The 23,019-nt window shown below is 49.6% G+C and overlaps 6 protein-coding genes across 6 annotated transcripts; 3 read left to right on the top strand and 3 right to left on the bottom strand.

The window, feature by feature from the left end:
• Window positions 1-355: 355 nt before the first annotated feature.
• TREMEDRAFT_63339 (uncharacterized protein) lies at window positions 356-2,591 on the bottom strand (the record flags this gene model as incomplete). The annotated part of the gene is made up of 7 exons (XM_007005685.1): window positions 356-781; window positions 908-1,482; window positions 1,525-1,699; window positions 1,748-1,804; window positions 1,851-1,889; window positions 1,952-2,271; window positions 2,318-2,591. 7 exons carry the CDS (start codon window positions 2,589-2,591, stop codon window positions 356-358), a joined length of 1,866 nt encoding a protein of 621 aa, XP_007005747.1.
• A 1,199-nt stretch (window positions 2,592-3,790) lies between these two features.
• Window positions 3,791-6,648, top strand: TREMEDRAFT_63338 (uncharacterized protein; the record flags this gene model as incomplete). The annotated part of the gene is made up of 4 exons (XM_007005684.1): window positions 3,791-4,192; window positions 4,242-5,335; window positions 5,387-6,413; window positions 6,541-6,648. The coding sequence occupies 4 exons, from the start codon at window positions 3,791-3,793 to the stop codon at window positions 6,646-6,648; spliced, it is 2,631 nt and encodes an 876-aa protein (XP_007005746.1).
• Window positions 6,649-7,054: 406 nt separating this feature from the next.
• TREMEDRAFT_63337 (uncharacterized protein) lies at window positions 7,055-8,860 on the bottom strand (the record flags this gene model as incomplete). Its single annotated transcript, XM_007005683.1, has 9 exons — window positions 7,055-7,083; window positions 7,110-7,381; window positions 7,427-7,489; window positions 7,704-7,902; window positions 7,952-8,069; window positions 8,119-8,589; window positions 8,637-8,687; window positions 8,738-8,764; window positions 8,816-8,860. 9 exons carry the CDS (start codon window positions 8,858-8,860, stop codon window positions 7,055-7,057), a joined length of 1,275 nt encoding a protein of 424 aa, XP_007005745.1.
• Window positions 8,861-9,138: 278 nt separating this feature from the next.
• Window positions 9,139-12,337, top strand: TREMEDRAFT_74192 (uncharacterized protein). The gene is made up of 4 exons (XM_007005820.1): window positions 9,139-9,291; window positions 9,344-9,423; window positions 9,467-11,691; window positions 11,737-12,337. Exons 1-4 carry the CDS (start codon window positions 9,253-9,255, stop codon window positions 12,252-12,254), a joined length of 2,862 nt encoding a protein of 953 aa, XP_007005882.1. The 5' UTR covers window positions 9,139-9,252; the 3' UTR covers window positions 12,255-12,337.
• A 2,141-nt stretch (window positions 12,338-14,478) lies between these two features.
• On the top strand, window positions 14,479-15,963 carry TREMEDRAFT_63335 (uncharacterized protein; the record flags this gene model as incomplete). The annotated part of the gene is made up of 2 exons (XM_007005682.1): window positions 14,479-14,880; window positions 15,559-15,963. 2 exons carry the CDS (start codon window positions 14,479-14,481, stop codon window positions 15,961-15,963), a joined length of 807 nt encoding a protein of 268 aa, XP_007005744.1.
• A 3,784-nt stretch (window positions 15,964-19,747) lies between these two features.
• On the bottom strand, window positions 19,748-22,063 carry TREMEDRAFT_63333 (uncharacterized protein; the record flags this gene model as incomplete). Its single annotated transcript, XM_007005681.1, has 3 exons — window positions 19,748-21,077; window positions 21,128-21,938; window positions 21,991-22,063. The coding sequence occupies 3 exons, from the start codon at window positions 22,061-22,063 to the stop codon at window positions 19,748-19,750; spliced, it is 2,214 nt and encodes a 737-aa protein (XP_007005743.1).
• Between the last annotated feature and the right edge of the window lie 956 nt (window positions 22,064-23,019).

The following is a 23,019-nucleotide window of genomic DNA, read 5'->3' as shown; positions in this document are numbered from 1 at the left end:
TGAATCCCTCAGTGTCTGACGCGGAGTCATCTTGACTCAATGTCATTTGATTCATAGAGTTTGACAGATCAGCATGCATCTTCGTTTGTTCCATATGAAATTGAGACCATGAGAAGATTAGAAATCTATCATCAGAAGGACCAAGACAACATTTCACCCGATCCCTTACGAGGTTTGTAGAAGTGGACAGAATAGGAAACATGATTATGGTTAGTAACCCCCTCCACACCAGGATGACACTTTGAGATATGACATTGCCCATGAGATTGAGCTTGGGAGATCGAAATCTCCAGATGAGTGTCCTGCATTAGTTATCTTGACACCAGTCTAGAGTATCATGAAGCATAGGACTAGCTTACAACTCCATTAATTCACTCCCCTTGCCAAGTCTCTTCACCAGGGTCATCTCCCCTGTATCCATATCGACCGTCGTATCACTCTCTTTCGCGATATGCAAAATGACCCCTGCGGTGCTCGTCCGTCCCATACGGAACACAACATCACCGTTCGATGTACTCCTGACATCCCCGAACAAAACCCGTTTGATTTGACCCGAGAGTTGGAGACTAAAAGTCGTCTTGGCCTCGAGTCCGATATAATTCAAGTGAGCGGCGAGAACGAGAATATCTGTCCCATGGGGCGTAAATGATGTCCAAGCGAATGCGTCTACACCATTTCCGTCATGATAAGGAAGGGATGTGAGTACAGGTCGACGAGTATGGGCGTTATCTAGGAGAAAATGACGTTGTTCGTATAGATGTTTGGATATGAATGAGACGTTCTGAGATCAGCTCGAACCCAGTGTAACTCTTCTCTCCCTCTCCCTGATCACTTCAGTATTCTTCCACAGACCAAGCATAATTTAAAGGGTGGGTAAGATATTTATGAAAGGTCAACATGTACTCACCCCCAATAAATCCGGCGTGGCTGAACTTGCAAACCAAGCACAGTGTCCTATGACTCCATGATTCACCGCCAGAATCGTTTGAACAACCTCCTCATCACCCGTCGGGACCCTCCACCAAAATTCATCCCCATGATCATCAAACGCTTGCGGTACGATCCATACTGGTATCTCCCTTTCTCTTCTCATCACCCTCAACCTAGCTTTGGCCTCATCTATTCGTCGAGACAGATCATGGAAATTGCCCTGACAATTGTCGCAGCCAGATGCACCAAATGTGGAGTTTACAGGAGTAGACCACTTTTTGGACCAGATGGGGTTCATTGCGATTGAATAAACGTCAAGCATGAGGATATCGGTTCCTTGGACGTAAGAGGCGAAGTAATAGTCTGCACAATTGAGTACAAGAGCGGTGGGATGGTATGGATCTAAATCACGGATCAGAGAGCGAGCATCGACGGTGGAGTCTAATGAAGTCGGGGGACCGTCCGGCTCGTCTGAAGTGTACCATACGAGTAAGCTTGGGGAAGAACGAAATCGTTCGACTTGATCCTTGACTGAACCAAGATCTGTGAAAGCTGATGGTCAGGCATAAAGATGACGATAGAGAGAAAGCTTACAGTGACGCATGTCATACATTACACCAAGACCGAGAATTTCAGCGTGAGCCATGTAAGTGGACGTGACCGTCCAGTCATTGTTCGGAGCATAATGGGGTACGGGAGGAACAGGATGTATCATGTTCATTCCTTGTCTCTTGGCTCGGTCAAGGCGTTCGATGTTGGTCAAATAAGGCTATTGTGAGCAAAGAAGTACAATAGTTCAACAGATAGGCTTGCTTACATCGATTCCAATAGCACTTTCCGGTGAAGGCAATGCCACTTGGACGGGTTCTCCACCCTCCTTCATCAGCTCTGAGCAGAAGACTGTCCAGCATTCAGCTTACATTCAATGGCGATCTCAGAGAGTTTGGTCGTGACCGATCCTCTGGGTCAAAGCTCTGTCCGGATGAGTATTTCATTCAGAGGCAGATAAATGAGCACTCACGTCATACCATCCGAAGGGGAATATCTTCTCCCACCTGTCCTCTTCCTCAACCATCAGGGCCCCACTATGCCGATCGACCTTGACAGTGGATCCTCCGTACGGGTTCGGAGGTAGATACCATGCCTCAGTTTCAACGGTGAAGATATTTACTCCTGCTTGCGCCGTACAAGTGACGATGTACGACTCTCCGGTTGCAGAGAGTGCCGAAAAGTCAAGAGGTAGCACAGTACCGGAAGTGCCGGGGACAACAGACCCACTGGCCAGTACAATATCCTTCGTCGAAACGATCACATTCAAGGCTTGCCCCAAGGTGCCTTCGTCTGACCATCATTAGCGTTGGAGATGATTTGTTTAACGAGGACTCACATGGTTGACCAACGTCATTCGTAACCTCCGCATCAATGATGATTCCTGGATGATCCTTCAAATCACCCGCTATGTATATGGAGCTAGATGTTGAGCAGCGAAAGTTGAGTAAAGGCTGAGGAGAGATGGGCGGGGAGGTGAAACGACTTTCCGGTGCGGGAGGAACGTTGAGAGCACCGAGTTCATAGTGCTTCCCACACCACAGACCGTATGCCACTGACTGTACAGCTCGTAACACGAGGATATGTAAAAATCGGGACAACAACCGAGTCATGACGACAAATATACAGAGTCCATGATGAGTGCGAGTTTGTCAGAGATGCCAAGGACACCTAGGTAAAAGTCAACGCTAGAGCGGTGCTGAAGAAAGGAAGGAAAGAAAGCTGAAAGTGGACACATCGAGTGGAGGTCCCCCACGCCACACCCACTTTGAGACTCTGAGCCAACCGCTCAACTCCGAAAAGCCCGGCGGTAGCGGCGGTGGAGGACCCGAAGATGAACGAAAAGCATATCTAGTATCCTCTCTGGCCTCTTTTGGCTAAGATCATGTGTAGTATCTGTTCTTAACGCTGTGAGAAGCGTTACAACCCTACGGGGTTTACTTCTCGCGATATTTCTCTGCGCCCGGCTGGACCTCTGTGCTTGCACACGTTCACGCCACGATGTCGCTGGCCATTCACTATCGCCTTCTGATGTCAGGGTTCCAACCTTTTTCAACTCCATACCATTACCTACAGGACAGGCCACACATACTACTGGACGACTGAACATACATATATCGCCCTCCACCATGACGCTCACCTTGACAACATGTCACTCACCCGGACACCATCATTCTCGCTATCAACTCAGGCACTGAGCGTTCCTCCATCTCTTGCGCCAAACGCCAACCGCACGATCAACCTTGAATCACCTCAAACCAGGTCCCATCGTTTTTATACTCTGCCTCACGACGGATCTCTCCTCAGCTTTGTCCTTCTTTTTCAGAAAATGTTCTATACCAGGCCCCAAGTCTGCCTGACCGTGACACATTCTCCCGTTCTCCCGTTCTCCGGGTGGCACGTTCCCATACTCAAGCCACCCCGCTATCATCAGATCCGTCTCTGTCCTCTGCGGACCTGAACCACTCGCTCAAGGGGTGGAACGCTTGATGAACTGTATGACCCTCGAATAACCCAATCTGTCTCGTATGAAACGAGGGATCCCTATCCAGCCAATGGCTCGTCCGCATGCTAATGGAGATAGTAAGACCGTTCTTGACGACGGACGGTATCCGTTTCTTAGCAGCGTAAGCAGCTACCGTCAGGGATCTACGACTGATGATCCATTTACTTATTTATCTTACAAATGTCTCGACTGACCCTTATCCCCAAAACCCCAGTCCCCACTCTCATTACTGTCTCCCCTTCTTCCTTCTTCCCGGTCTTTTGTTTCTTTTTTCAGGTTGTCCTGTTGACTGTGTCTGTACGAAAAATGCGAACCTTTTTCTCTTTCAAAAGTGGCCGGTCCACACCTACTTCCAATTCTACTCCTATACCCTCTGCTTCACCCGCTTCCAATAGTCCTGAATTCGGTTCTTCCCCTCAAACAGATCGTAATCCACCTTCTTCGTTCAAGTTTTCTAGTCCTTCGCCTATACGATCCAACGATCTTAAGAAAACCCCATCGGTATCACTTTTACGAAAAAATTCATCAGGCAAAACCGACTTCACTCCCACTTCTGTCAAGTCCCCTGCCAAAGCTAGAAGACCATCTGATGCTTCGTTTCCTAGTGGACCACCTCCTACCATTCCTCTTCCCCCTACCCCTGTTGATACATCGGAGGAGAAGAGAAAATCTCGAATTGCACAGCCTATCAACGTTTCTCCCAACCGGGTAAGCTCATGGTCATTCGCATCCAGTGAGGACAATGCTAATGAGATAGCGATATCAACAACGAATGGCTGGTTTTGGTACTCCTCCATCTTCTTATGGATCAAGAATTCACACACATGGTCGTGCGGCTTCCACGACATCTTCCCCTCTATCTAGATCAGCTTCATTGACTAACACTACGACTGGCCGACAAAGATCATCAACCGTCAATGCTTTAAGCTCTGAACCACCCACCACTCCAACTCGTCCCTCACGTTCGACAGAAATGGTCCAATCTGAAACTCCTAAACATCGTCCCGTAGCTCTCAGACTTCGTACTTCCAACCTCACACCTTCACCATCTCGACAAATCTCTCCAAAACCAAGAACACATGTTCGTTACCAATCACCAACCAAGAACACTGGGAAACAACCACAGATGTTAGGTCAACGAGCCGGTTCGGACGATAGTAATCATACCGTTCGACCTTCTTCTCCTCCTCAATCTTTTCCTCTTCGTCGGACAGAAAGTGCCGCGGTATTACCGACACGAGAACAATTCATTGAACGTAGAAGATCTTCTTCTACCGGTGATGCTCTTCTCGGTCTTGGTGAAAAACAATTAGCAGAACTTCGTGCTCTTCAAACCCCACAATATATCCGACTTACTCATCGCCGATCACATTCCGCTCAATCAAAGTCTTCTTTATTGACCACAACCTCTACCATCTCAACCCCTTCTTTAGGTACACCCAGAAGAGGTTTTGAAAGTCTTCCTTTACCATGGAGCACCGAAACAGCTCCTGCGTTACGTTTAAGTTTGGGAAACTCCACTTTCCACAAATATCTCGATACCACTCTCTCTTCACTCGCACTCTCCACACCACGTCTGCTCGCCCCTGAATCTCTCCGAACAAGCATATCGGAGGAGGGCAGGTTGAGATCGGAGATGGAGAGGTTGAAGGAGAAATATGATAAATTATTATTGCAGAGGGATAAGATGGCGGTTTTGTTGCAGGAAGGTACCAGAGGTGATAGGAATGCTTTGGCTACAGTGGTGGAAGCGATGGTCAAAATCACCGCTAGGTGCGATAGGGTAGCCAGACAGGTATTTATTTGTAATGATCAAATACGTCAAATCGAATTACAAGGTGAAGAACATATGTAAGTTTTGACTTCTTCCCTTCTTCTTTGTATATATGTTGATTGGACCAGTGTCGGTACACTTCTTTTAGCTCTTCGACAACGTACAGCCGATTCTTCCATTGATTCATCCGATCCTCACTCTCCCACACGTCCCCGTACCCGAAAACCTAAACTTTCAGCTAAACCCCAAGTTGAACCCTCCGTTCTCAAGACTGGAGAATCATCATCAAACAACTTATCAGTGGAAGTGGAAGAATGTCTCTCGCCCGATTCAGCATTATCAGGTACATCATCATCCAGTGCTTATTCCGATTTAAGTGATCCAACACCTACAACAGACATCGTTATATTACAACCTATGAAAGATCAACCAGGATTGAAAATCGCCGATTCACGTAGAACTTCAACTGCTACTTTATTCAGTGTTAATAATTTTGGATTCCCAGTACCACCTCATCGACAAGATAGTGATGAAATTTCTTCTTCATTAGAATATCCTCCTTCTTCGGAATATCTTCATGAAACAAATCAACCTATTCAATCTGGTCATTCTGGTGAAACGACCATGTGGTTAGATGAAGAAGAAGAGAAGAAAAGGAATAAAGAAAGAGATACTATTGCTGCTTTCGTAAGGAATTATACATCACCAGCGAGATCTGAATTTGGTATTTCTTCTGATTATCATGGTGAAGATGGAATACCTATACTTCCTCCTTCTCATCAATTAAATTGGGGAGAAGAAACTGGTATGCCATTATCAGCTAAAATGCCAATAACTCCTGCGGTTATGTCACAAGGGAATTTATCCGAACAGCAGAGTTCTTTGCAACGAGAGGAATACCTTTCAACAAGAGATCGAATGTATCATGAAGGAAAAAAGGATAAACAGGTGGAAGAAAAAAGGACATCATTCAGACAATTCAGGAACTCTTTGAAGGAGAAGAACTTTGGAGAGAAAGAAAGAAAAATTGCACCGTTGAAGATTAAGACAAAAGGGAGAAAAGGAAGAGGTGGTAGTATGATACTTCGTTCTGATAGATCTGGTAAAGAAGAAGGGATGAGGAGTAGAAGAGGTAGAGATACACAATTGGAAACTGTAAGTCGACGAACTACATGCTTCTCTCATTCTCTCCATACACATACACAATTGCCCACACCTTGTGTCTCCGTACGAAGGAAGCCGAACATATGTAGTTGTCAATGAGTGTCTAGCTAATTCCCAGCCCGAATCTATCCTACTCAGTTTGGCAACAGCAGAACTCTGGACGAAACATGGATTTGGGAATTCCCCCAATACTACCGATTCCTCCGATTACTCTTACTCTCAATGAGCCTGTACAGTACACGTTCTGGATGAGCTGTACAACATGTCAAAGTAAGACTTTGACAATTGTCAAAACCCATATACAATATCGAGTGATAGCAAAACATGCATACACATGAATCTATTCAATGCAAAATTAAACAAACTATACAACTTCTCTCTCCATACTTTCACTTGTCTCCACCGGATCGATTCAGTCTAAATCAAGATCATCTCTGACCATCAGTCCAAATTACCAAAATAGATGGTCTACAACTGACTCGAATGGTGAATCATCTCTTCCTTGATTACCAGCACCAGCACTCTGATTATTTTGACTATTTTGTGTATTTTGGCCTCGTTCTTGATCTCTATGTCTTCTGAGATACTCGGCAGGAATGATCGTCGGGTAAATAGGTGCGGTTATTCCAGCATCACCGGAAGGAGCAGATGAGTTTGACGACTGTGATTGTTCTGAAGCTTGAACACCGGAGTTGGATGTTGCTGGATCAGGAGTGGGATTTGCCTGACTGGGGGGATTGGAGATATTGGGAGGGTTCGACGGGTTTGGAAGATTGTCCGGCTGTCGCGATGGGCCAGAAGTAGGGGGAGAAGTAGGACTCGTAGTTCCACTTTGACCCCATAATCTATTGAGCATGTTGGTGATTGCTGTTCCTGCGTTTTGCTGGGGTTGTTGGGTTACATTGGGAGCGGTGGAGCTTTCTGGATGATTTACTTCGTCCGGTACGAGAGAGAATCGGCTGGGGAGATGAGCATCAGTCTGGTTGGAGATCCGAAAAACTCACCAAACGGGACATGAGCCATTGACTTTGAGCCAGGGTTGTAGACAGTCAGGATGAAAGATATGTCTGTATCGTTAACTTTCTACCTTGCTCTCGCTCTCTCACTACGGGTCGGAAAATGTATCATTTTCGCCCCGGAGGGAGAGAGCAGAAGATATACCTTTAAAGCACACACGGGGAAGAGAAGCATAGAAGGACAGGTGGAGAGGATCATACGGACTAAGAAGGAAACGAAGGTATGTAGAACAGACAAGGAGGGGAAAGAAAGATGGAAACCCACTTGCAAGGTATCCGCATCACCTCATCTCCAACAGCAAAATCATCCTTGCAAACGGGACAGTCCTTAAACTGACTTGTTTCCAAAGCCTTTTCGTCTAATTTGTACCTCGGCAAACCTTCAATCACAGCATCCGTAGCTGGCAACGGTCCCTGTGGACCTGCAGCTTGCATGAGTTGTTCCAACACATCATGGAAACCCTCTATAACATCATTACCTTTCGATATCCTCCTGGGAGGAAGGAGACTTACGTTCGGTAGCGACATAATCACCCATGTTCACCATCCCTTGAGGTCCAAGAAACATGGGTTCTTGTAAATGCGCAGGCAACATATTTTCATCCATCAATGCAGACATCAACGCTCTCAACTGTTCTATCAGTTCACCATCCTTTGCAGGGATTAAAAGTACGACTGACCATTGCGGGACCTTGTTGAGTATTCGGACCTATCTCAGTATCAATACTAGGAAACGGGTTTTGTCCTCCAAGTCCACGTGGGAAACCTGGGAATATGTTGCCGAGTTCATCATCAACATTACCACCACCCATCCCCATACCTGGCCCCATTCCACCTATCGTACCGAACGTCACACTACCTCTTCCTCCTCCAATGTTGAAAGTCCAAGTACGTGTCCCATCACCTCTGTTCGTTGTTGAAGTATCTCCTGTTCCCACTGTACGAGGGTTCGAAGGGAGAGCAGGAGGGTGAACGTGGTTTTCCGGATTACCTTGGAAAAGCCCAAATATAGATCCGAGGATACCTGATGGTTCGGCTGGGGGAGAGCCTGGAGGACGATTTTCTGTAGGTATCCTTGGGGGTAATTGGGAAGGACGAGTGGGAGGATGAGGGAGTTCATGGAATGGATCAGGATTGATTTCCTGATCCAGCTACCCATGATGAGCATCCTCCTAAGCCACAGGGAGGAAAAACTGACCACTTCTACGAATTCCCCATGACATGATGCACAATGTGGGATCTCGTCAATCTACTCATGTCAGAAGGTGCAAGAACGGAGATGTGAATAGTCAGACATACCATGATAGGTCTCATCTGAGCACCGCACTGTGACAGGTCAGTCCTCTGCAAGACTATAGTGATTCCTTGAAAACTCACCTCATGACATATCCAGAATGGCGCAGGACCCGATCGAGACGACATTGTTGTGGTTTCAGGACACTTGCGGTGATACCAGTATATACTTATGCTCTTGTGGATACCCGCTCCCTCGAGACAACTGTACGGGTACTGCACTTGTACTGTGTATGTGATAGAATTGAAGGGGGGGATCAACGTTTGGATGATTCCAGTGCGTCATGGCCGTGGCCACCGACCGAACGCCAGCTGATGACCGATCGCCACACTCATCTCGGCGTTACGGCGATATTCGCCGAGACAAAAGCTCCTAAGCCAACTTGGCTGTCCAAATTACATCTTGACCACCCGAAAGCGACATTGTCGATAAATCGTAGCTATCAAAGGCGACGAGGAAGACTCTGTCAGCTCTACTACATCGTATAGTACTATAAGCAGACGACTCTCATTTCACCATCATGCCACCCATTTACGTGAAACCCGAGAATGCTCTCAAGGTTGGTTCCCTTTCTACATAGATCTCCAGCACAAACATACTGATCAGTCTAGCGCTCCGAGGAGCTGTTGGCTCTCGGTACACCCCAGGCGGAGCAGCAGGCGTTCGAAAATCTCACAGAGGTGTTTCACTCGTAAGTGTCCAAACCGCGTCACTCCTCAAAATTGACCTTTTAGAAAACGATTTAAGCAGACTGCCGTCTCAACCCTCGAACCCATTGTCATGCGTTTCCTCGACTTCTGTGTACGTTATCACAGCAAGCAGCTGGCCAAAGATGGACTTCTCACATTCAAAAACACGGCTCAGACCACAAACATCCCCTCGATCGAGAAAGTAATCACACATTTGATCGACAAGGCAGAGACCAAACTTGCGGAAGCCATGAAACAAGCGGAAACCGAAGTCGCTGCTCTTCCTGCTACCTCGGACAATGACGACCTTCCCCTTCAACCGAGCGCATTATTGCTCGACACTTTCATCGATAGTGCGGGTGATAGAGAAAGGATTGAGCGTCGTCTTATCGCCCCCGCTCAGAAATTCTGCTGGGATGCATACGACATCGCCCTCGACGTCGCAAAGGGAAATGACCGACTCGAAATCGTCTACCAAAATATCGCTTATAGAGCTTTCGAGTTTTGCAAGACGCATCAGAGGAAGAATGACTTTAGACGTTTGTGCGAGCAACGACTGCGAAAGGACCTCTCGAATGCCGCTAAATATGCCCATCAACAACATTCTATCAACTTATCCGACCCGGAGACGTTCACTCGTCATCTCGACACTCGGTTCCTGCAATTGGAGACGGCTGTCCAGTTGGAATTATGGCAGGAAGCCTTCCGCTCTGTGGAAGATATCCATGGTCTTGTGGCAGGGAGAAAGGTTGCAAAACCGAGTATGATGGCGACATACTACGAAAAGTTGACTCAGATCTTCAAAGCGGAAGGAGGTAAGCAAACCGCCGTCTTTCATGCTGCAGCTTGGTCGAGGTATTACCAGTCCGCCGAACGTGCCGGTACGGTCACCGACAAAGCCGCTGGCTGTGTTCTACTCAGTGCTTTGGCCGTACCTCTTGGAGCGGTCGAGACGAAACAACGGCTTGTCTCTCTTCTCAACTTGCCCAAAATGCCTACCAGAGAAGCACTCGTATCGGACGCTGCTGCAAAACATCTTCGGCGCGTTCCTCCCACCATCCGTCAATTATATCAGATCATTGAAGTCGATTTCCAGCCTCTGAAAGCATGCAGCAACCTCGCCCCTCTCCTGTCCACTCTCTCTGCCGAATACGAACCATATCTTCCTGCCTTGCGCGATGTTGTCCTCTCTCGCCTATTGCAGGAACTCTCGCAAGTGTACGACACCGTCTCCCTTTCCCACATTTTATCCCTCGTCAAACCTTTCGATGGTACTGCTTGGGCCACTGACATGCCTGCTCTGGAGAAATTTCTCATGTCCGCTTGTCGTCAAGGTGACATCGATGCCACAGTTGATCATGGCGCTCAGTCTATCAGTTTTGTCGCTCCCAACAGTGACACGAATCGCCTCTCCGACCTCGCCGTGTGCTTGTACAACACGATCCAGTATCTCAACCCGCCCACTTCGTCCAGAGCCGAGGCATTCGCTGCTGCTATCGAAGCTGCCGAGGAGGACAAGAAGCAAGCTGCACACCGCCGACAAATTGTTGTCAAAAGACGCGAGCTTATGGAAGAGGCCAAGCTGCGGCGTGACAAGGAAGAGTCGACCGCTCGTGCTGAACGTGCCAGGTCGTTGGCTGAGGAGAATGCCCGACGACTGAAGGAACTGGAACAGGCCAATGCGAAAGCTCAGCTACAAGAGACGATCGAAGCGAGCCGTAGAGAAGAGGCGAGAAAGCTAGCTGAGACGCTGGCAGCGAGGAGTGGTTTCAAGGTGGACCTCAAAGCTGTGGAAGATCTGGACACCAACGAGATTGTTCAGCTGCAGGTGGAGCAGTTCGCCAAGGAGAAACGGGAGATGACGGAGAAGATGCGTATAGTGGGCAAGAGGTTGGATCATTACGAACGTGCTCTGCGTAAGGTGGAGCGTCCTCTAGTAGGAGTAGATTATGAACGACAGAAGGAAGAGGACCGAGTGGAGCACGAAAAGGGTGTTCAACAGGCTCGTGAGACTGCCATCGCGACTCACAAAGAGGCGCTAGAGACGAAAGAGAGATTGTCGAGAATGCTACCTGATTATCTGGTCGTCAGACAAGCCGTAGAGTCGAAACGTGATGCCGAGTTCCAGAAAGCTCGTATGTCCGCGCAGAGAAAGGTGGAGGAGGAGAAGGCCAAATTCAAGGCGCAAGTGTTGAAACGACGTGCGGAGGAGAAGCAGAGGAGAGAGGAAGAACTTCGGGAGGCAGAGGAAGCTGAGCGACTGGCTCTAGGTGAGTCATATCAGTATACTATCTCATCGTCATACTGACGAGCAGAACGTGAAGAGACTGAACGTGTTGCTTTGGCCGAACGGCAAGAGGCTGAGGAGCGTGCGAAAGAAGAAGCTCGCGTCAAAGCGGAAGCAGAGGCGGAGCGCAAGAGGAAGGCGGCGGAGGAAAGGGAAGCTCAACGTGCAAAAGATTTGGAGCTTATTCGTCGTCAACAAGAGAGGGAGAGAGAGGCGGAAGAACGTCGAAACCGTGGTTTGCGTACTGGATCCCCATCGGTCGCTCCTACTGCAGCGCCGACTGTCACACCGACGCAGGTCCGACCTGGAACATGGAGGGAAAGAGAGGCCGCAAAGAAAGCAGAGGGTACGTCTGGTTCTGCCACGGCGTCCCCTGTCGCACCTGCATCCCCAGCTGCTGGTGCTCAGGTTGCGACGAACGGACCGACGGATGGTGCTACTGCGGTGTACAAACCTGGCATGTGGCGCGGTCGTGGGAGAGGAGGGGGAATGGCTCCTCCCACGGAAGGACGTACGCCGTCTGGAAGAGGAGGGGAGAGATGGTAGGAGTGTCAGGTAGCATCAACCATGTTGGGTAGTGGGATTGATCATGATCATGATGCTGTATGCATTGACGGTATTGTAATTGGTTGTGGTGCGATGGTGCATTCTGTTGATCTTCCGAATACTCTACTGTAGTAGAGGAGTGAGTACTGCAGAGTACTCTACTTGTACAGTGAGTGCAATTGTGAAAGGAATGATTGGTCGGAGAAAGGAAAACCTACCAAGCCTTCATCCCGGGCGTAGCTCGGTATATAACGGGCTCTTTCCCAGACGTTCCTGGAAAAAAAGGAGCAAACTCCGAGGGATTTTCTAGTGTGGCACTTCCTTCAAACTCATAGTCCTACCTGTTTGCATGCTTGCCTCAAAATCACCAGGTCAGTGGTTCGACTCCCACACCTCGCAGAAGGGACAGACAGGTGGTGAGGATGTTGTAATGGTACTGGAAACACAACAACTCTCTCGCAGGTTGGGTTGAACTCAATAGATCTCATTAGACATGGCAAGATGTGGATGTATGTGGTGTGATGTCCTCCTCTATGAAGATGGCCAAATAGATGTATCAAAAAGTCAGCAAAGTGGATAAAGTACAAGATCCTCAATGACAATTGTTGACGTCCTACTACATAGTAGGTAGTTTCACCTTGAGAATCACACATCCAAGCTCTGTTATGGATCAGTTTGCTATCTCACTGTCACGAGACCCACTAACCAGCATTGGCACAATATAACAGTGCCCAGCGGAACAGTGCTCTAAACCACTGTGATGAAAAAGCTTATTGATCGGCGGTTAACTCTACCGCTGATTGCTGCTTAAATACCCTTTCCCAACTTTTGCTCGACTTGTCACATCCTTTGTGACACTCACTGTCACCACTCTGCTGTCACGACTCAGTTGACAGACCTTGGCTAACTTTGTGCTTCCAGGGTGTCACGACTGTTGTACAACTTCTTTCTATCAGACCAATGGTCGACAACCTGAGCTAACATTGTACTTTCAGGAATCATTGTTTCAACCAACAATACAGTGGCACCATCAAAAAGGGTGCTACTACAACATACTTTGGCAACGTTGCTCTGTCTGTGGGTTTTACTGCTGCGGATGTTTTTCAATGTAGGTGTAGCTGTCTCTATCTTTCTTCTACTACTGACAACTATCAAGGATGGCTCAAATTTGTCAGCAATCTTCTCAGCTACTAATATGTACTTCTCCTGGATAATTGTTCTACCCTCTTACGCTCAGGCCTACTTTGACGCATTTTGGCCTACATCCCCAAATGCCCGTCCGTTGTTTGCTTCCTCAAGAACCTAGGGAGTATTAGTAACAACAACCCTGCCTAGCGGAGAAGTGCGGCAAAGTTTGGAGAAGGAGATCAAGCAATGCAGGGTGGAGAGTGGAAGTAAGTGGAAGCAAGGCGAACTGCAGCGAAGTGAGCAGAGGATGCTGTCACGAACTACGTCGTGACACCTCGATTACTCCACCAACAATGACCCTCCTTTGGCCATCAAAACCCCATCACGCCTTAACCTCTTTACTCTACACGTAACTCAGGACTTCTGACACCAAGTACGGCGAAGTTAGACGGAGTTAGGCTAAGTAGGGACAATGGGAGCAGAAGTACGGCGAAGTTAGACGGGGTTAGGCTAAGTAGGGACAATGGGAGCAGAAGTGCGGCGATGTTAGGCGGGGTTAGGCTAAGTAGGGACAATGGGAGCAGAAGTGCGGCGATGTTAGGCGGAGTTAGGCTAAGTAGGGACAATGGGAGCAGAAGTGCGGCGATGTTAGGCGGAGTTAGTCGAAGGAGGAAGAGGATGGCCGAGGGCTCGGGGAAGTTGGACGAAGTGCGTTGAAGTACGTCAAAGCGCGAGAGGGTTGGATGAACGTCTAGGAGGAGTAGATAATATTAGCTGAGAAGATCGCTGAAGTTCTTCAGCGATCCTTGATTGTTGTCAGTAGTGAAAGACAGATAGAGATAGCTATAAATCAAGATACATCGCCATCAGTAGAACAAAACCCTAGTTAGAGTAACTACGCCGAAGTACGCCGTAGTTACACCCCTTTCGACGTCTGCGCCCTCCTGGTTGGGTGAGACATCGACTCAGAGCGTGAAGTTAGCCGAGGTTCGTCGACCGTCGGTCTATTAAGAAATAGTTGTTCGACGGCCGTGACAGTATCAAGGATCGCTCTTACCGACGACCCGTGCGAACCTCGGAGAAGTACAAAGATAATATGGAACCAGAAAGAAGAATTACACGAGGGATGAGTAGGGATGGAGACAGGATGGAGGAGAACGAGAGGAGAGCATTGGAGGAGCTTAGCAGAGCAATGGGGCAGGACCTTGGAGTGGAGGATAGTGTGGGGGGGTCAATTCAAGGAGATGAGTTCGTTCCACCGGTGCCTTCTAACCCTCCTTCTCCTCCGTCTAATGCTCTCCCACCTGCGGGATCCCCACTTGGATCAGACCAAACCCCACGCCCAAGAGAAAACACTGGAAGTACGGCGAACTTGGGAGAAGAAGGAACACAAGGGGTGGTGTTGGCCTTGATGCAGATGGTGGCGAATATGAACAAAGACATGATGGAGGAGAGAAGGCGTAGGGAGGAATGGGAACAGAGAAGAGAAAGGGATACAGTGGGCGGGATTGCAGAAGGGATATCAGAAGGAGTGAGGTACGCCATGGGACGGCAAACTTCGGCGACCCCAAGCGTAGTGGGCGAACAACGGAAGGGGATAAAGCTACCTAACCCAGACCTCTGGAGAGGAGATCGGAACAAGTTAACCGCCTTTCTGTCTGAGTGCGACGTACATTTCGAATTGAACTCTCATCTTTTCCCCGACGACACTAAGAAAGTCTTTTTCATGATCTCTCATCTACGCGAAACACCTCTTCTTGCAGTGCAGCCCGATCTATCCAAAAGACCTCTTCCTGAGTACCTCACGACACACGATCAGTTCATTAAGTACCTCAAGACTAACTTTGGTGATCCAGACGAAGAAGGAACTGCGGCCCGACAACTTAACGACCTCAAGCAAACCGGGTCTGCTTCGGACTACTTCTCCGCCTTCCAGCGACATGTTGCGATTCTTAAGTGGTCTGATGATGGAAACCTACTTGACCGAGCCAAGAAAGGGCTAAAATCGCACCTTCTAGATGAAATTGCAAGACACGGTAGATCGTTTGGGACTGTGAAAGAGTTATTGGAGTTTGTGATTCCCTTGGACAACCGCCTGTGGAGGAGACAAGTGGAGAAGGAGGCAGAGAGGAAAAGGGAAGGAGGGATAAGGACAACGACAGTGGTGGAAAGTCAGAGGACGGAGAAGAAAGAAGAGAAGAAATGGGAAAAGGGGCAACCTTCGGCGCAGGGTGGTGTCCAGGCGGCTATGATGTCGACGGTGGTAAAGAGTACACCGCCAAACATCGACGAAGTTCGCCGAAGATGGCCTAGGCCGAGCTCCGATCTGAGGGAGACAAGGAGGAAGGAGGGGAAGTGTACCGAGTGTGGTGAAGCAGGACATTGGCTGAAGGAATGCCCTGTAAGGGAGGCTAAGGTTAAGGTTGGACTGTTGCCTCCATGGGGGGGGAAGTTCGGAGAACGTGGTGGAGGATCGGGAGGGAACGCAGTACCTCTCGGACAGAGGAGGAACTTGAATGCGGTTGGAGGAGAAGTAGATTTGGAAGAGGACCAGGGAAAAGAAGAGGACCTGTCGCAGTAGGCGAGGCTCGGCGGGTCCGCCATATTCTCTCGGCCACCATTCCCAAACCCATAAAAGAAACACAGCTGATGGAGCCAGAGGATTGTGAATACAAAAATACACCACTCAGTACCCCTTGTTCATGCAATGTCGATAATCATCTCCTCATCCCTTCCGTTTCCAGAGATCAACCTAAATCGGACATTTTCATTAATGGAATAAAGCTAACTACGCTCTGGGACACTGGAGCTACTTGTTCATATATAAGCCCTAGGGCGGCAGCGAAGATAGGTGTAGAAAAGAGGCGATATCAGGTGAGCGTACCCGTTCACATGTTCGACGGCTCGGTGAGTGTCGCTGGACCCATCACCGAGTTTGTCAAAGTCGGATTTAGTTTGACGAAGGACGCCGAAGGGCGATCTGTTTGTCTCGATGTAACAACGCTCTGCGACGCAGATGTTGTGATAGGGTGGGATTGGATGAGGAAGGAAGGGGTTGTCCTTGATGGAAGAGACAACTCGGTGAAATTTCCCATCCCAACCCCACCAAGTGCGGCGAAGTTAGCGGCCATAGGGCTGCCGACTCCGACGGACGCGATAGACCTCCGCGGCGAAGATGAGCTTGAAGAGCTGAGCCCGGAGGAACAAGACGAGTTGTTCCAGGTAGTTCCTGAACAATACCACCAGTACATTGACGTTTTTAATCCGAAGAAGGGAGGAGAGACCCTTCCCCCTTCAAGGTCCTACGATTTGAAGTTTGAGCTTAAGGAGGGGGCGAACCTTAAGGTCGCCTCCCTCTATGCTCAAGGAGAAGATCAGAGACGCGCGCTGAGAGACATACTAGATCGCGAAATCGCCGCTGGCCGAATTCGGGCAAGTAACTCGCCATACGGCTCACCAATGTTTATGATACCGAAGAAAGCCGAAGGACAATGGCGAATGGTCATCGACTATCGAAAACTGAACGAAGCGACCATACCAGATGCCTACCCTCTCCCTCTAATAGGTCAAATTACTGAGGAACTTGGAAAAGCAAGGTATTTCAGCAAACTAGATCTAATTGGAGCATACCAATTGTTGAGGGTGACAGAGGGACATGAACACCTGACGGCGTTCAGGACACAGTATGGTATGTTTGAATCTCTGGTTGTTCGTGATGGGCTGCGAAACGCCCCCGCGGTCTTCCAACACTTCCTAAATGAGGTGTTTAGAGAGCTACTAGGGAATGGAGTCGTGGTCTACATTGACGATATCCTCATTTATGGGAATACGTTGGAGGAATTACGAGGAAGTACGGCGAAGGTCTTTGAGGTACTGCGGAAGGCGAGCCTGTACGTGAAAGCTAGTAAGTGCGAGTTCGAAAGAGATTCGGTGGTGTTTCTGGGTTTCGTGGTATCCTCTAAAGGTGTATCGGTGAACCCAGAATACATTGATGCCATCACTTCCTTCCCACGTCCTAAGAATCTACGAGAGTCAAGGGGATTCATTGGAGTAGTAAGCTATTACAGGCGCTTTGTCCCCAACTTCTCGAAGATTGCTAGACCTATCAATGACTTGACAAGGAAGGAGGTACCATTTGTATGGGGAGTCGAACAGGAGTCAGCCTTCAAAGAGTTGAAGGCTAGGATGTGTACTGCGCCGGTATTAGCCCATTTTGACCCTACATTGAAGACGATATTACAGACAGATGCGTCGTTCTTCGGCTGGGGGTTCATAATTTCGCAGATCAACACGGCTGGTCAAGAACACCCGGTAGCTATTGAGTCTGGTGCTTTCAACACAGCTCAACTGAATTATACGGTAGGAGAAAAGGAGTTCCTCGCTGTAGTGGAGGGTTTCAGAAGAAGGAGACACTTATTATTGCAGGTAGAAACCACAGTACTTACCGACCATCTAAACCTTACCTACTGGATGGAACCGAAACAACTCAGTCCTCGGCAAGGTAGGTGGGTAGAGGAGCTAGCTAACTTCAGGTTTAAAATGGTTTATCGGCCAGGAACCCAGGCAAGTCTTCCAGATGGATTATCTAGACGGGCGGACTATCATTCCGGGAAAGGAAGTACCATGGTACAAGAGAGCAACCTTATCCAAGGTCTGCCGAAGTTCGACGAAGTTGACGCCACCACGTCGGAGTTGCGTCACCTCCTTCGAGCATTGCAAGGGACAAGGGAGGTAAAGGAAAATGATCTTGTGGACCCTATGGATCTAGTACTTGGAGTTCAGGAGGACGAAGACATAGAAGGGGTCAGAGAAGAATTATTAGGAGTCGTTTGCGCTGAGTGTTCTCATCCTACGTGTAACGATAACGTGCAGGAACCAGGATCAATCACCGAACTACGCCGTAGTTCGCGGTCTCCTCTAATCCTTCGTGGGGGGGTGGAACTCAAGAGGTTTCCTCACATTCGACGATCGCATTTATGTGCCGAACTACGCCGATGCTCGGCTGAAGATCATGAAGATGCGACATGACTCAGCCTTGGCCGGTCATCCAGGTTCGGCGAAGACCCTTGAACTAGTCCTGAGGGATTATGTCTGGGTTGGAGTAAGGAAGGATGTCGAAGATTATGTTGCTGGATGCGCGGTATGTCAGAGAGCGAAGACTAACAGGCAGAAACCTCATGGGGAGCTTAAACCACTGGAGGTAGCTACGAAACCTTGGTCTAGCATCTCGATGGATTTTATCGAGGAGCTGCCAAATTCCCATGGATATAATTCCATCCTGGTAGTGGTGGATCGGTTGACCAAATGGGCCATTTTTATCCCGACTACGACGAAGTTAACCGCAGCCGGCCTATCAGAGTTGATATTGGACTATGTGGTGGCCCAGCATGGGTTGCCAGAGAATATAGTATCGGACAGGGGATCGAAGTTTACCTCCAAGTTCTGGAAGAATTTGACCGATAGTCTCGGAATAAGACTACATCTCTCTACTGCATATCATCCACAGACTGACGGACAGACCGAACGAACCAACCAGTCTTTGGAACTGTATCTTCGAATCTTCACCTCCTATCAGCAGAACGACTGGTCAAAGCTACTCGCTCGAGCTAGCTTTGCTTACAACAACACCCAGCACTCTGCGATAAACAAAACCCCATTCTATGCGAACTATGGATATCACCCTCGTTGGGCTGAAGAGATAAAGGCTAGCGAGGTCGAAGTGCCCGCTGCTACGGTGGTGGTAAAAGACTTGACTGAAATACACAAAGATTGTATCGAAGGAATTGAGAAAGCTAATGAGAAGTACGCCGAAGGATACAATAGGAAACACCGGACTACGCCGAACTTCGCGGAAGGAGACCTAGTGATGCTGTCGTTAGAGAATATTAAGACGAAGAGACCAATGAAGAAGTTAGATGTTAAGCAAAGTGGGCCGTACAAGGTAGTACGGCAGGTAGGTTCTCATGCTTGTAAATTGGAATTACCAGGAACGATGGCAGGTATCCATGATGTATTCCATGTCTCCTTGCTCCGTCCTTATCACCCTCCAATATTTCCTGGTCAGCAAGCTGAGCCACCTGGGCCAGTAGAAGTAGACAATGTGGGAGAGTCTTGGGAGGTAAAGGATATTGTGGACTCTAGAGTAAATAAGAGGTCAGGAAAGTTAGAGTACTTGGTGGAGTGGTTAGGTTACGAAGGAACAGACGATTCAGTATCATGGGAACCAGTGGAGAACGTCGATGGAGCTGATGACATATTGGCGAAGTTCCACGAACTTCACCCTACTAAGCCGAAGGAAGGGCGACTGCGAAGGGCTAGGAGATAGAACGTACTGCATACAACATAGGATTACAGCTACGTACCGCTCACTTGTCCTTACTCTTACCCTTACCTTTTCCTTTTCCTTTCTCCTTCGATCTACTCGGTCCCGCGGGATTGGTGTGGAGGCTACCGATGACCGAAGGTAGATCGAGAGTCTCAGACGGGAACGCAGTAGAGAGAGAAGCATTCCATGCCCGATTCATAGCCCCAAAGAAGTCACCGAAGTCCTGGACATCTCGAGCAGCTTGCATGCTCGGGGTCCTCCACAGAGAACGTATGGTCCGTAGACACTCGAAGGGAAGACTGAGGAGGTCGAGAGCAGTCTGGGCGGAAGCTGGGACACGAGAATTACTACGGCGACCTAACCAGTCAAGGGACGGTGGTGGCTCATACGCCATAGGAGTGACTAGGAAGGGGGTGTCGAACAGTCTTCGGCGAACATCGGCTATCTCAGTAAGGCTTCGGCGAGAGACGTCCGCTAACCTTGTCCTTGCTTCGTCGTCCAGAGCCCCAGTGTTGACTACATCTACTAACGCCGCAGTAAGATTGTTTAAAGCGTTAGCTTGACGAGAAGAGAAGTCAAGCAGGAGAGATGTATCATTTCGGGCGGCCTCAAGCTGAGTAGTGAGACCGAGGACGAGAGAACGATAAGTGGCAAATTCCTTTTCGTCCTCAGGAATACGGACGTCCAGGGAGATACGAGGGTGGACGAGGGACAACCGGGGAGCAGAGGGACCAGCACGGGGAGCAGAGGGACCAGCACGCTGAGTATCTTCATTTTCCACATCACCATCATTGAAGGCAACCTCCTTCTCTTTAGATTTCCCTTTTGATTTCTTTAAAGAAGACTTCGGTGTCTTCTGGGAAGCAGAGGGAGGGGTGACGGGAGGGGCCGCCGAAGTGGCCGGAGGAACAGAAGGACGCCGACTTCGGGTGCTGTGAGCCGGAGGAGAAGCTACCACTGGAGAGGACGGACGTGGCGCCGAAGGACGAGAGGCCGAAGGACGGGAGGCCGAAGGAGCAGAGACCGAAGGACGGCGAGAAGACGAAGGAGGAACAGCCGGGAGACGTGATGGGCCGGCCACAGGAGCGAAGGGCGACGGCGACGGAGGCGACGGGCGGAGGTCCGGCGAAGTACGGCGAACCGACCGGAGAGACGAAGGAGGTACCCGCGAACGGGGGGCAGACGCTGGAGTCTGAGGAGGGGGGAAGGGCGAAGAGTCGGAGGGACGGGGCGGGATGTCCCGGGCAGAGGAAACGGGACAGAAGGAGCAGGGGCCAGACGTGCATGAAGCACAACGGAGGGCCTTGTTGTGTGGCCTGACTGCCTTGAGGCAGGGCCAGTTTGGACGATTATACGTGATAATCTCACGTCTACTAATTAGCAGGAGTAACTTCGGCGTAGAACGAATAGGTGGACTCACCGGCAACGATCACACGCTTCGTCAACACCAACCGCGATCCAACGACCAGGCTCGGACTTCATCTTCTCCCACAAGTACTCTTCTTCCCGCAGTGATCTCTTCACCCGTTTGGGCGAAGGCTCCCCTCTGGGAGAAGGGGGGGGAGCAGCGACGGGGGCGGCGGCAGCAGGACCAGCAGCGGCGGCAGCGGCGATGGCGTTGGGGGGGGGGGAGAACCCCGGAAGAGGAAGAAGAAGAGGAAGAAGAAGAAGAGGAAGAAGAAGAAGAAGAGAGGGAACGGCGTCGTTTCTGGCCCACAATTTGAGCAGGGGGAGGGGCAGGACCGGCTGCGAGTTAGCAATGTCTTGGAGAGCTAAAGAACAGATAAACAAGGCCAAGTTCGGCGAAGGTGTGAGGGGTTGGACGAAGAACTCACGCTCAGGACTATCTACGTTGTTGTCCTCTACACTAATCACCTCCACATCATCATCCGGGTATTCTTCTAACTCGCTTTCACCCTCACTATCGATCCTACCCTCCCCATCATCATCATCCTCACTTTCTTCGGTGTCGGGTCGATCACCCGACTCCGAGCCCCCACTGAGCGAGTCCTGGTCGGAGGAGGACGGAGACTCACCAGGACGAAAGGCGGGCGTCCTACGGCGAGGAGTGGCGGCAGGAGGAGGCCCTCCAGGAGAACCCGTTACGGGGACGGGAGAACCAGCGGAGGGAGAGGCGGAGCGAGGGGGCGGGGCAGCGCCAGACGGCTCCCCCAGAGAGAGAGTGCCGAGGCCGAGGGAGGAGACTTGGCGAGATCTGTCGCCGAAAGAAACTGAACATCAGCCAAGTTCGGCGAGGTAGGGTGAGTATCGATGAAAACTCACGAGCAGATGACACCATACCACCAAAGTTCCTCATGGCGGCGAAAGGGCTGGGTGTAGGAGTAGAAGGGGCCATGACGTTAAGATATTTAAATGAGAATAAAACTCGAGGCGATGATTCAAGGTAACAAATCTGTTTTCTAGGTAAGAGAGATAGAAAGTTTTGAAAGCAGATGGGAAAAAGAGAGAAGCTCGACGAACTGCTCAGTATTTAGTATAATCAAACCTAACCCCTCGTCGTCAACATGCAGCAAACTTCGCGTTTCATCAACAAAAGGCATCGCAGGGACGATCAAAATTCCCACGCTATAGTGTCTCATCTCAATATAAGCGAGGGTTACTTCGACAAACAACGGTGTTGTTCGGCTGCCATTCAGGAAGCGTGTCTCACCTACAAAAGACACAGGGCTTCTTACGGCAAACCTCGACGAAGTTAGGGGAGTCTCATTGTCGGGTTCTGGAGTGAAAGGAGGCCCAACTACGAAGTGCGGCGCAAAGAGCAGAAGAGTGGAGGATGGTCATGGGGAGGGAGAGAATGGGGTACTACGCTGCTAAGTTCTCTTGCCACGACAGAGGTGTAATCGCTCACGAGGACGTTCGCGGCTAAAGAAGGGGGCGACTGTCACGAACTACGTCGTGACACCTCGATTACTCCACCAACAATGACCCTCCTTTGGCCATCAAAACCCCATCACGCCTTAACCTCTTTACTCTACACGTAACTCAGGACTTCTGACACCAAGTACGGCGAAGTTAGACGGAGTTAGGCTAAGTAGGGACAATGGGAGCAGAAGTACGGCGAAGTTAGACGGGGTTAGGCTAAGTAGGGACAATGGGAGCAGAAGTGCGGCGATGTTAGGCGGGGTTAGGCTAAGTAGGGACAATGGGAGCAGAAGTGCGGCGATGTTAGGCGGAGTTAGGCTAAGTAGGGACAATGGGAGCAGAAGTGCGGCGATGTTAGGCGGAGTTAGTCGAAGGAGGAAGAGGATGGCCGAGGGCTCGGGGAAGTTGGACGAAGTGCGTTGAAGTACG

This window comes from Tremella mesenterica (genome assembly GCF_000271645.1).
Source record: "Tremella mesenterica DSM 1558 unplaced genomic scaffold TREMEscaffold_8, whole genome shotgun sequence".
Taxonomy (NCBI): domain Eukaryota; kingdom Fungi; phylum Basidiomycota; class Tremellomycetes; order Tremellales; family Tremellaceae; genus Tremella; species Tremella mesenterica.
Note: the sequence above shows the minus strand (reverse complement) of the source record. Positions and strands in the feature narration are given on the sequence as shown.